A 13,037-nucleotide genomic window follows, 5' to 3' on the forward strand; every position below is an offset into this window, starting at 1 on the left:
CAGTCTCCGATTAACTTGATCCTCCGATTAAACTCACTCTTCGTCTCTTTCTAAGGGGGACAGTTAGAAAGAGGTGCAAAGTGAGTTTAATCGGAGGATTAAATTAATCGGAGACTGTGAAATCGACTCATAATAATTAATAATTACTATAAATTATTTGATAAGACAAGATTGTGAAATTTCTAAGGTCTTTAGATCAGGATGCGCAGAACAATATATCACGTACATTATGTAAATTTACAATGTAAAACGTCAATTATGTAACATACATATAATTTAGAATGTATACTAAGGAATTCTTCAAATCTAAGATTTTACACGCAATCTTATAACTTTCTTTTATGATTTTTATTAGGACGATGATTAATTTCTTAGTATTAATAAATTTAGTTTGATAAATAATTGTCTGAATAAATTTTGCAGCTTGACAAGAGTTTTCATATATCTTGAAACCAAATGATGTAATTGTTTGCGTTTATAGATTTTTTTTACTGCTTATGATACCAGAAGACTGATCTTAAAATAGCGATTTTTATATTATGTAATTTTATTTATCAAATCCGATTAGGTAAGTAAATAATTTAATTAAGCTACTGAAATTATGTAATATGCAATATAATTCAGGGCACGTATTATGGAACTTTTCGGAATGGATTTCGATCGGAATTATTCCGTTTTCCCTAGAAAAGACAATAGAAATCTAAGAAATAACTGAACAATTCCGATCGGAATCCATTCCGAAAAGTTTCATAATACGTGCCCAGGTGAGATTATTCTAATAATCAAATTTCAGTTACATTTCAGTTTATATCGAATGGTTTTATCTAAAAGTGATAGTGAATATATATGATGTATATTGTGTATAATACACTTATAATGTTTTATTAATAGAAGCTATTTCGGAAATGTAGAAATCTGATTACGAAAGAGCAATCAAAGAAATGAAATGTTGTTTGACCTTGTCCCACGTACATTAAGTCTTCGAGCACGTGAGATATTTTATCCTCTTGCCATCTAGCGTTACACCTGAAGCAACGAGAAGTGCATTGTCTTTACCATGATGGATCAACAATATCGCGCGAATGCGCGCTCGATTTCTCATGTAAAAATATTATAAAACTTTTCGAGTATTCGCACATCCATAATAATATAGTTTAAAAACTTTCAAAAATTTTTGGCTATACATTCGCACGTGATCACTATTTTGAACTTTATTTGTTTCTCGCTTTAACTTATTTAAGCACGTCCTTTCGAGTCTTTAATTGTTTATGCTTCTTTTTCTTATTTGCTCAGTCCTATTAACCGATCCTATTAAAATCGTTTGTGGTACTGGTTGCCTTATCTGACGACGTCGTTTTATCTTTTTTCCATCAAATTTAGTTGTCAGAAAATACTCGTGCTTCTGCTTCCTACATTCTTTTCTCTTTAATGCGTTGCATAGAAATTGACGATTCACATTCTTAGTTGGTTTTTCACCAGATACCTGTCAAACAGGTACCTGAAGGAATTTCGAAGAAACTTGGGATTCTTTCCCTCTTTTCCCCCTTTGAACGGTTGTCAACCTTTTTCTCGCATTAGTATTGTTTATATTTTTCTTTTTGACTCGTTCCTTTCTTCATTATTTACGGTATACATATAGATAACTTGTACGAATTGTATTATTATTACTATTTGCTATTTCGTAATTTTAAACTTTTGATTTGTTTTCAATGTAAATTTTTGTCAGACGTAAACTATCGCATATGATAAGTGTGTTATCATTTAAGAATATATAACAGTCGCGACTTAAGCTCTTATCTGTTTTATTTACGATATATATATGCGTTTAAAAGTTGAGTAATTATGTTAATTTGGAACAATGTAAGCACGAAGCGCACGATTTTGAAGTAATATTGCAGATTTCATTGCGCATGATACCCACGTTCTTCACAAAGCGGCTAGTTCACAATTTCTGCGCGTTGGTCGTTTCGAGCTTATCGAAGTGGTATTGCGTCGGCGCATCTTCATCGACGCCGACGCCGACGCCAATGACGTTTAGCGACGCAGGACCGTCTAAGAAAGTCTTCCAATAACACATATTGAAAAATTATAACGTAATGTAAAATTTCTTTTTAAATACAAATGTTTTTATATTAAACAAGGCTAAATTTAATTACAAATAATAAGAAAACAACGCAGCAAATTTAAAAAAATTATATTTGTTAGCTCTATTATTCTTATAATATTATTTTGTTATTTTATGTATAGGTAAATAGATTTTTAATTTAGATAAATAATTTTATTGACAAAACTGTTGCAAATCACCGTCAATATGCTATGCAAATTATTCATTTTATAGAGATAGCATTGCAACACACATTGCGAAACTGGAATTTAAAATGGCAAATCTAAATATATTTACACACGCTGTTTAAAGTGATTAATTAAGGAAATATATACGAGAATTCCATAATAAGTTGCTTATACGTGTCAGACGTGATCAAGTTTTATTTATCTAGCTACCCCTTGGACTGCATATGTCGGCACTGCGACATCCCTGTATATGCTTGAAACCTGCGCCCAAGGGTGGACGGCCATGTCGACGCGGACCCTGCAGTACTCCCCCGTTGCAACCCGCATATACCCTCGGCTGGCGGCTACTCGCACGAAGAAACGACCGCTCTCAGGAAACGGACAGGATTATCTCGAAGCAAGTAATCGTCGCGCCGGATTACTCTTGCACGCAGCATTTGGGCTATGAATGAAGACCCAACCCTTTCACCTCGAGGTAATCATCCCCTTATATGCTTACTGCTATATCTCGTGTCTATTCGCTCGATGTGTCCGGGGAAATTCATGGAGCGAAATTAAAGCTTGCTTAACGGAAAGAGGAGTCACGGGGTTTCATAGATAAGGAAACAGCACGCTTCATCGTGTCGCGATTAAAGATGTTTAGAAAGAGATAATATTAATGTGCGTGTGTGGAGTGGCGACGTTTTTATCGATTGCATTACTTATGCATGTGTGCCTCGAGGAAGAGTATTCTTTGGCTGTATACATATATTGTTACGAAGGTATATAAGGTTGGTACATCCACTCGTGCGTCACTTCGACGTTTGCCATTTATTAGTCGATCGTAATGCGGCCTTAATTAAAATATCATATGCATATGGAGTAAGATAGCTCTCTATATTGTGTCAAAAAAAAAAACCCGTATTAACGCATTTTGTCGTTCGAGAGAGCGTCTGTATAAATATAGAGCGCGAGGAGCTCTCTCTTTCGTCTGTCTTAATATGAAAGGTAATCGATGATTTGCAATTTTTTAATGAAAAAAGGTTGCAAAGTTAGACTTTTTTAACTTTTTGCATTACGGAAGACACATACAACGTTTGCACACGTGTTTATGCCGATTAAATAACGTTGTATTATTATTATTATTATTAGGTTTTGGCAGTTTTGCTTCTATCTGTGATTCCATGGCCGGGCCCCAGCGTCTTTAAAATATCATGCCCCCGCGATCGAGCGTCCGTAGTGAGGAGGATAGTTCACAAGGTAAGAGAAAGTATTATTAATTTAAAAAATTAATGGAAACTGTCTAATAAATTGATTACACGCGGAGATATCCTTAAAAATTAAACAGTTTGAAAAATTGTGTTTTTATTTGAGAAACGAAGTAATGTTTTATATTTTTCAAAATTATAACAATTTTCTCGACAACAGTTTATTACTTTTTATAAAAACATAAAGAGATAAGAATGAGATAATTTTAAACCTCGTCGAAATTTCAGAGATGGATACCAATACTGAAGAAATATCAGGTAGAATTGCCGTTGGAATGCCCATTCCACGAGAGTCGAGATATTTTTCGGCCACAACAAAAGGCGAAGCATCAGCACAGGCCATCACAATGGACCTGCGGCCTTTGCGGCAAGTCCTTCTATGCCGAGAAACATCTGGAAGTCCACTTCGATAACAGACACAAAAGCAATGTTAATACGGTAAGAATTAAGAAATGTATAACGTACAAATTGTTGGTTACCTAATTTCCAGAAAATACCTATCATATAATACATAATTTTAGACATACTTTCATGAAGATTCTATTTCGTCCTAATTGTAACTGCATGTAGTCTTTAATTTGGCAAAGTTATTATCGATTCAAAAATCATCTTTGTGTTAGTAATCACTGATTTTATTAACGAATCAATGCTCTTTATCAGTAGTATCAGAATCCAGCGAAGATACGAGATCTAAGCATGTTCTTTTTTTCTCAGGCAGAAGACGCGGTATGCCTAGCGGACTACTGCGACATCATGCGCTGCGAGGTGCTGGGCAACCGCGACTTCGAGAACTCGGTGGACGACGATGGCGAGCACTTGAACACCGATATCCAAGTGTGGCGCGAAAATACCGAGCAGAAGAAGCAACAGCAACAACGTCGCAGCACTTCTATCGTGCCGTGCGAGTCACGCGGCCTCGCCAGGATGTATCCTGCAGATAAATCCTGCTCCGTCGCCGGCGGTGGAGCAGTGACGAAGCTGCAGCGTTACTGCCGTCGCGACGACCACCACGACGACGGTGACATGCACAATCATAGACTAGCGAGATCGTCCTATCACAACGAGATCGCCGAAGCGGATAATAAGAATATTGACTGCGAGGAGGACGAGGACGAGGAGGACGAGGAGGACGTGGAGGACGAAGAGAATCTGGTGGAAGCGGCGCTGCCCGCTGTCGACAAAAAACAGAGACGGCGGGGGCTGCATTTGAGGAAGCTAAAGTCCAACTGCAAGCCGGAGGAACTGCAGAAGCTGAAGACCCAATGTGAAGTGAGTTACTGCGAATTGAAGTGATAGTTACCGCATGACCGTTGTTTCATCTAATTCTAATGTCTTTTTGACGTAGCTTCGAAATCTTTTCAACAAAATACACATTATTTTATTAGAAATACAATGATAAAAGATCGCGCACTGTCCTTTGACATTGTATTTTGAAGATTAAATAATTTAGTTAAGATCGCGTAGACAGTTGTGATTTGAACAGCGTGCGATCTTTGATCCTGTTTAAAAATATTATACTGTATGCAAGATAAGCACTGCAAGTGCGCTTGCAGACACGCCCGTCTGCGAATACCAATAATATGTAATAATTGCGTATATCATGATCTCTTAACTGAACGTGATCATCAACAGATACTCGTGCGTGATTGCATCGCCGGACTGCTCGCTAATCTTTCCCTACGGGATTTCCAAGAAATCGAAGGTACGCAATTGATTAACGTTGTACTTAATGTGACCGTTAACTTTCTCTTATTGTTTGACATCGACAGGGGAGCTAAACCGAGCGATCTGCTGGTATCTCAGCTGCGACAGATACTGGGAGGACACAAAAAGACCGCAGCGTCACACACCCTGGTACCTACTGACCATCTTCATGCTGCTCCTGTTTTCATCGATTTACGCATGTTACTACATAATCTGGGTTTGCTTTAAGTACGTTATTCATATTGTAAAAATTTCTCGTAATTCTATTCGCAAAATGTTTATCGGCTAGATTGCTTCTAATAGGAAAATTATCTCACATCGTTAAAGAAACTTTGATGTAAATATTTTTTTAGAAAATTACAGGCAATAATCTGTGTCGAATAAAAAAATTATAAATAGTCAAGAAATATCGCGTACGACTTACATTATTATTTATATATTTATCATAAACTTCTTTGAGAGAGAAATCCTACAGTATTCCTACAGTATTATATTATTTTAAGACGACTTATTTTTTTTAATCCACATTTTTATCTAATAATTATAAAGCGATTGCAAAAGTATGTTTTAATCGCTTTAAAAAAATGTTCGAGAAATTTTAAAAATATAATAATCATGGAAAGATATTAATTTTCTTTTTTCTGTAAAGTTTATAAATAACTTGAAATAAAGACGATAAAATATAAAATTAACTATTAATAACTTATTATTTATAAAATTAATTAACTACCGGCAGTATTATTATTACACAGACAGCACGCATGTCTAAAAGATGTCGTAAAGGCGTCTTTAAGATGCCTTTTAGACATGTATGTCTAAAAGACGTGTACTACGCATGTTTTGCATCGCTGATTACATTGCATAACGAAGAATTTAATTCTTATATATTTGCGTTGCATGTAGCACCTCGGACGAAGACAGACTGGACGGTACCGGAAGCGTGGATTACAACGGAAGCACGGATCGCTCGAGTACTTCTCCGTTGCATGACCCAAGTATTCATAACGAAGGCAGGTTGGAGAGACGGAAGGGCGATCATGGGGACGAGAACCTGCCCTTATCAAGCGAGGATATGCCCGATCATTATATCTACGTCTCATACCCACCCGAGCTGAAGCGGCGACTTCTGGAGAGGTATATCGATTCTTGCGCGAGAGTATAGTCGTGAAGTGTATTCTACGTCGCAAATGCATACAGTGATCCTCCTGCTTACAGCTGCTACAACAGAACCACTCGTCTCTAAACAGACGAGTCGAATTAGGAAGGAAGTACTTAAATCTTGCCTGAGACCTGCACAAAGGAAGGTATTCGAGGCTGAACTCCTCACTCTCATTTTTCTCGTTATTCTCGTGTTTTGTATACCAAATGTGAATAAACTGCATCGTGGCCACGACATCAACTGCTCGTTCCATTTCTCTTTACTCTCTTATCTTCTAAGAACTCTACGCTACATCATCATGTGACGTAAGAGGTAAAGTGTAGGATATGTGTTCAATACATACAATTGCGATAATGATTAGTCTTTCATCCTCAACGGTGACAATTAAATAAATTTGAACTTTTACTTTCGATATTATTTTGCAGATTTTATTTTGATATTTTATATCAAGAAAGAAGCTCATTTTAGACACGGTGGGAATATAATTTGTTAGAATATAATTCTACTTTTTATTAAAATAGCATTTATTCGACAGAATAAGTTATTTTTTTATTTATGTACATAGATATATACTTTTTCTTATATATAGTTTTATACATATCTCAAATAATTTATAGATCAATAATAAACAAATAAAATATAACTGTTTAATCAAATTATTAAAAAATATTAAATTCAATTGCAGAAGAAATAGGACAAAATTCCACTTTATTTTGACTAGAACTGCACTCGGTTCAAAATGACCCGAACTAAAACCAATAAGTCATCTTCATAGTCCCGTCGGAATCGCGTTGAGTATCCATCACGCTAGATTGGCGAACCAAACGGCGAACACTTGCCACGCTCGGCCGTTGATTCTCTTCCAAAATGGATGAAGTAACCCTCATTTCGGGTACTTCCTGCATCTCTACTGTCTCTCGCGTTGATAAATCCTCATAAGAAGTCGCGATCGATGAGGGTCTAAAGAATACAAATTGTAATAAATCGAAAGTCTATAATCACAGAAGACAGCAAAGAAATACAAAAGTTACATCGAGAATATTATAGAACAAGTCATCAAAATATAACTGTTAAGTCATTTACTTAATTTTTTACAAATTAATATAGTTATTATCGTATATTATTTCATTTTAATTGATATTTCAAAAGAGAAAATTTTTGATAGATTAAAATAACTTTCTAATATTCTACGCAAGCGCAAAATATAAGTTTACTCAATTAATTGTCAAGTGCGTACTTTGTTGGAACGCAACGGATGCAATCCGCGCACGTCCAATCTTTGCCAAATAACTCTCCTTCCTCAACCGTCTGTGGCAGACGATGGTGCAATGTTTCCGGTAGTCGCAGTCCAGACAAGCCACCAATTACCGAGATCACGCCCAAAATAACTAATGGCAGCACAAGATTTTCTTTCCCCTGCAATCGTATCAGCAAACATTTAGTATATTACAAAAATCTAACTAATCAAAGATGAATGGTATACATTTTATCTTTGATATTTAATAAAATAATAAATTAAATAATACATAATAGCTAAAACACTATTAGCAAATCTTGTAAAAGTATATTTTGCGGAAAATAATAAATAGGGGAAAGCGTTATTGAAATAAAATTCAAACATCAATTCCGACTCACGAGATATGTTACGAAGGGTATAATGATGAGTCCAAGGCCGCTTATGTATGCGGAGAAACCAATGGCAACTCCGCGTAGTTGCGTAGGATAAAGCTCCCCGGCGAAAGGGTAAATAATTAAAAATGACGCCGATATCGCAGACTTCGATATGAGAAACAGTATCAAGGTTTCCATGACAGCATCTTATAGGAAAAGCACAAAAGATAATAATTATGAAACTGACACGTCATAGCTTTTTTCTTAGTACTGCAATTCCATGCGATGTTAAGCTATAAGCTAACTCATTGCTCTCAGCAATATCGGCACGTTACACAATTAACTGATTATGTTGCCACTCTTGCTAATTAATCAAGTCATTAATTAATTGACCAGCAGTGCGTACCGGACGATAACAGCACCGTTGCAATGCACGACACTCCAGCCACGACCATGCACAGACAAAGCGGCCATCGGCGACCCCATCGATCCATTACAACCCAACAAGCGATATAACTGGGAATCTCGGCGAGGGAAGAAAACAGAAAACTCAAATGTTCTTCGTTCCCCAGAGCCGGCCCATAATAGGAAAGACCGACATACACCATGTTATTGGCAAACCTAATCGGCAATATAAAGTAAAGATCTATTCATTCATATGAGATTTTTATAAATTATTGTACTGTGTCGGAACATCAAAGTGTTTTAATTAGAAGCAAATTCACGTTCAATATATAACCAATAAACTTTAATCTATTGTTTTTTTTTAATTCATTACAAAGATCAAGGTTCGTAACATAAACCTATGTGAGATATAAAATATTAAAACATTGCAGAAAAATCGTGAATAAGTTAAACGAGAGTTGTTTCTTTTTTCTAAGAATAATATTATCTGAAATAAGCCTAATACAGTAAGCAAAATCCAGAAGAAAACCAGCCAGGCAAAACTGGCAAAAGGCAGGAATTATTGATACGTGAATTTATCGTGCTTTTGGCGACTTGTGAAATCGATAGATGCGCTTGTGTACTTTGACTTACCAGTTTAAAGTGATAAGACACGTCTTGAGACGCATATTTGGCGATTTGAAGAGCGAGAGCACACCGGGACCGATCCGTAATCTCTCCTCCTCGCTCTTCGACCTCGACATCGTCATACGCTGACGAAGCTTCTGCGTGAACGATACTGGAAGTTCTTTGCCATTTACGCGAGCCAAAGTTTCAAGAATGTCATTAGCTTCGCTTAGGCGACCCTTCGCTAATAACCACCGCGGTGACTCCGGTAAGAACCTATAATAATCACTTATCTTTCACATGGATACTTGCATGTATATATGAATATGTATGCGCACGCGACAAAAAGGCAAATTAAGATTATTTCAAAATAACTCATTTCGACGTCAACTTAACTTAACGATAACGTACGTTTTTTTAAATATATATTCACTGTGTGTTGTTATTTCGTTGATACGAATTTTAAAAAGCGCTCGTTTAATTATCTCACAACTAAGAACATTTATGAATGTGGGTTGATGACTGATAAATATTAATAGATGTAAATCAGATATAAACAGATGCTCTGAAACTAATTACTCAATTCACGCGAGATTCAAAGAGATGTCTCATTCTGCAAATATAATGCTCATATGAAACGCAAATGCAATTAACATTGTAATTTATGTAATCTCTCATTATATCCTCATTATATTTGTCAATGACAACGTTAATTGTTCACTCACCACCAGTAGAAGAAGTATATCAGGAAAGGCGCACTCGTAGTTATCGCGAGCGTTCGCCAATCGCGTATCAAATAGGTGACACCTGCCAGCATGCAAAGGCCCATTGTATAAAAAGTGCAAGTCATAACTGTCACGAATGAACGGTAATTTGGACCGACCAGCTCCAAAGCTACGGAAATTAATTTATAATAAATCCAAAATTTAACTACAAACGTCAACAAAGCTAACATAAGATCCTAATATTAGATCGATACATTAATCTTCGATTAATCTCAGGTACAAAGTTACAAATTTATTGTAAAATTTTAATGCTCACATATAATAAAAGGTATCTGATAAATCGCTGGTATTGTCAGACCAACGACAAAGCGCGTGGAGGCCCAAGTCCAAAAATTGTTTGAGATTGCTGTTAGAAAGCCGCCAATTATTAATGTCGCCAAGCACGTGAAGAAAGATAATCTCCGGCCGATTCTATTCAACAAGATAAATAGACTGCTATTTATTAACATCACTAACATGTAAAAAAAGGTAATTTTTCGTCGATTCTCGACAAAATAAAATTCAGCACAATATATCAATACATACGAAATACAAGATAAAATACAAGATAGATAATCTGTGCTAAAATAAATTTATTCAAACAAATAGAAAAAATATTTTAATAACTCTTTATATTTGTCAAAAAAAAAAAACAGAAAAAACAGTATGTTCTAATTTAAAAAATTACATTCTAATTAAAAAATCTAATATGAGTATTAGATTTAAATCTGTAAACGCAGAAGAACTAAATTTTAATGAAAATGAAATCGACCGAATTCTAAATTACCTGTCATTTAATGTACCGAACAAATATACTCCTATAGGCCCTCCTGCATTAAGGGCCACTAAACCAATTGTTGGATAGATCGCACGATCGCACACAAGATCAAACTGTAACATGTTATAATTACATATTATAGTTTTTTAGTATAGTAAAGTACAGCATTTGGTCAAAATTTTTTGTTTCTTTTGTAAAAGAGAAATTTGTTCTTATTTTTTAAATTTCCTCAAACGAAATATCTGTATACGTATACTCGTAAAAAATTGTATATTTGTAATTGTATTTTCTATCAAAAGCGAATTAAATTGTGTACCAAAACTGTAAAATTTAATTTACTTCTAAAAATGTGTTATGCTGATAAATTTATTAATTTATAAATAAATTTTATTGCAGACTCGATGCTCGCTGCAGCGAACGACAATTGACAAAAGCTGTACGGTTTTTCGGTACAATTAGGCGAACGTACATCGATAACGATGGACGACGTCATCTCCGAGGTTTCGTATTCCCAGCCATGATCGCAGGCCACGACAGACCACGACGCGTTGGGCACGGGCAAGTACGTTGCCACGACGGAATAGTTCTCCATCGTCGTTGTCCAGTCGATATCGTATCGCGTGCACTGGCTATACGTCTCGTTGTCATCCTGCTTTCACATGACATCTTTTAGCGCCGGATCATGCGACATCGCATGAATAATGTATTCGATACGAAACTGTAAGACGCGGGATCGATCCTACCGAATTGCAGCCGACCGCGTGAAACAAACGGCAGTCGCTATACCAGAATCTATTCGCCCCAAAATTAACGCATTCTACTTGGACTGGTACAAAATTGCACGTATATACAACGATGCGTTTACTGGAATTGACTTTTCCAACTGCTTCTGCCGCAGTCAAGGTAAGAGTAAACTAGAAATCCAGAATTAGCTCGCTCTGTCTAGCACGAGTTCCTAAGATTCTAAGTACTAATTAAACAACTCAATTTGCAACTAAATTACGTACGACGCGATTAATCAAGTGAATTACATGTGTACAGAGAGAGGAAAACAAGTCATCACGGGGAGACGCAACGTTAAAAGTAAGAAGAGGAATATACCAACGGAATTATAATTATCATATCTAGCACTAAGGTCCAGTTTTACAAGTGTCGATTAACTTTTAACCTTAGATTAACTCACTCTTCGTCTCCTTCTAACGTACTAGAAAAAGACCTAAGGTTAAAAGTTAACCGACACTTGTGAAACTGGGCCTAAATAATAGGATATGGCATGATAAGCCGCAGTTGTAGCGGAAGCGACTCAAAACGCATCAACATATAATCGGCGTCACCCTCTCTGCGGATCGACCTACAAAAAGCAGCGTTGCATCTACAAGATATCGACACGACATCTTTCACACCATCGACTGCACCTGGCTCGCGGGAATGGCGAGACGTCTTCTACGAGCAACGTCCATGTTCTCCAAACCCGGCACCTTGCACCAATGCGACGGCGTGTCCGCCATGAACAATTGATTGAAGGCACAAAAACCGCACGGCAAACACGCCGGCAAGCAGACCAGCCACAGCAACTGTTTCTGATAACGACCGAACTCGCCAACAATCGGCAAAAGATCGTCGAGATCGAAGTTGCCCTGCGAGACATTTCGTGCAGAGCAGCGACCAAATAGCGCTTCTAATTATAGAAAATATCCTATCGCTATCATTTTTATCGTCGGCTACAAATTCCCTGAGCAATCTGAAGTTAATTGGCATTTTTTTACTTTTAACAGTACTTACTTCGAAAGAATTGAAGACTTAATGTTAAAACTACAAAAATTTGAGAACAAAATTAATCGAGAAATATTTAAAATCGAATTGTTATCATCATTTGTCTGTTATAGTTTTTAATTTGCATATAGATATTTAAGATTATATGAATCAATCACGTCTCTCGATATTTTCATTAAGACATAAACATAGCAAAATTCGTCTAAGAATCTATAATTCAAATTTCAGTGAAGCTAGTAATAAAACGTTGATTTCCGCTGAAACTTTTCACTTTTATCTAGATTTATTTCGGAGATTATAAAATTACTATCATGTTTCATGAAACACTATTTTAATCATGTGCTAAAGAGTACGAAAGTAAATAAGCTTGACGTTATCATTTCGATAATTAGCGAGCGAAGAGTTAAATCAATTTAACGCTATCTTCAATATTAAATTTCGCTTCCATGGATTCGGCGCGTAATCGAAATAAGAGTCGAAGAGACATCCTTCGAGGAAGCAGCCTTCGACAAAAAAATTATACTCACGTCATCCTCCGCGACCGTGGCATTGTCGGCCCGCGTCGAGCCACTATCGTCCTGTCGCTCCATTTCGGTGAACTTCGACCTCGTCCCACGTTACCGAAAGCCCCGATGATACCTTACAAAGGCGTCACGTGACCTGCATTAGCCTCCATCCGTGGGTGATTCGACCGATGC

The 13,037-nt window shown here is 36.5% G+C and overlaps 2 protein-coding genes and 1 long non-coding RNA gene across 9 annotated transcripts; 2 read left to right on the forward strand and 1 right to left on the reverse strand.

Moving 5' to 3' along the window:
* Positions 1 to 2,536: 2,536 nt before the first annotated feature.
* LOC139813663 (uncharacterized) lies at positions 2,537 to 6,636 on the forward strand. Of its 4 annotated transcripts, none has more exons than XM_071779284.1 (8): positions 2,537 to 2,767; positions 3,424 to 3,531; positions 3,768 to 3,977; positions 4,254 to 4,808; positions 5,172 to 5,241; positions 5,309 to 5,471; positions 6,147 to 6,377; positions 6,459 to 6,636. In XM_071779284.1, the coding sequence occupies exons 1-8, from the start codon at positions 2,741 to 2,743 to the stop codon at positions 6,484 to 6,486; spliced, it is 1,392 nt and encodes a 463-aa protein (XP_071635385.1). In that variant the 5' UTR covers positions 2,537 to 2,740; the 3' UTR covers positions 6,487 to 6,636. The 4 variants fall into 4 exon arrangements, with proteins under 4 accessions (XP_071635385.1, XP_071635384.1, XP_071635383.1 ...); XM_071779283.1 differs by having other exon boundaries at positions 2,538 to 2,767; positions 6,441 to 6,636; XM_071779282.1 differs by lacking the exon at positions 2,537 to 2,767 and adding an exon at positions 2,879 to 3,062.
* An 84-nt stretch (positions 6,637 to 6,720) lies between these two features.
* Cart (Carcinine transporter) lies at positions 6,721 to 13,007 on the reverse strand. 4 transcript variants are annotated; one of them, XM_071779274.1, is made up of 11 exons: positions 12,867 to 13,005; positions 11,982 to 12,203; positions 11,036 to 11,215; positions 10,576 to 10,679; positions 10,066 to 10,220; positions 9,750 to 9,831; positions 9,052 to 9,300; positions 8,420 to 8,634; positions 8,038 to 8,219; positions 7,640 to 7,818; positions 6,721 to 7,362 (listed from the first exon to the last, which is right to left on the reverse strand). In XM_071779274.1, the coding sequence occupies exons 1-11, from the start codon at positions 12,927 to 12,929 to the stop codon at positions 7,152 to 7,154; spliced, it is 1,842 nt and encodes a 613-aa protein (XP_071635375.1). In that variant the 5' UTR covers positions 12,930 to 13,005; the 3' UTR covers positions 6,721 to 7,151. The 4 variants fall into 4 exon arrangements, with proteins under 4 accessions (XP_071635375.1, XP_071635374.1, XP_071635377.1 ...); XM_071779273.1 differs by having other exon boundaries at positions 9,750 to 9,918; XM_071779276.1 differs by having other exon boundaries at positions 9,750 to 9,918; positions 11,982 to 12,244; positions 12,863 to 12,929.
* On the forward strand, positions 10,137 to 12,268 carry LOC139813664 (uncharacterized). The gene is made up of 3 exons (XR_011732204.1): positions 10,137 to 10,277; positions 10,963 to 11,469; positions 11,608 to 12,268. It is a non-coding gene; the product is annotated as an uncharacterized lncRNA (long non-coding RNA).
* Positions 13,008 to 13,037: the final 30 nt, after the last annotated feature.

Source organism: Temnothorax longispinosus, chromosome 5 (assembly GCF_030848805.1).
Source record: "Temnothorax longispinosus isolate EJ_2023e chromosome 5, Tlon_JGU_v1, whole genome shotgun sequence".
Classification (NCBI taxonomy): Eukaryota; Metazoa; Arthropoda; class Insecta; order Hymenoptera; family Formicidae; genus Temnothorax; species Temnothorax longispinosus.

Coding starts and splice junctions, on each gene's coding strand:
- LOC139813663 (XM_071779281.1), top strand. CDS start 3,000: ATGTGTGCCTCGAGGAAGAGTATTCTTTGGCTGTATACATATATTGTT. Junction 3,063..3,423: donor TTGTTACGAAGGTATATAAG/GTTGGTACATCC, acceptor TATTATTATTAG/GTTTTGGCAGTTTTGCTTCT. Junction 3,978..4,253: donor ACAAAAGCAATGTTAATACG/GTAAGAATTAAG, acceptor TTTTTTTCTCAG/GCAGAAGACGCGGTATGCCT.
- Cart (XM_071779276.1), bottom strand. CDS start 12,929: ATGGAGCGACAGGACGATAGTGGCTCGACGCGGGCCGACAATGCCACG. Junction 8,635..9,051: donor TGTCTTATCACTTTAAACTG/GTAAGTCAAAGT, acceptor ATTGCCGATTAG/GTTTGCCAATAACATGGTGT. Junction 7,363..7,639: donor ATCCGTTGCGTTCCAACAAA/GTACGCACTTGA, acceptor TGTATTCTTTAG/ACCCTCATCGATCGCGACTT.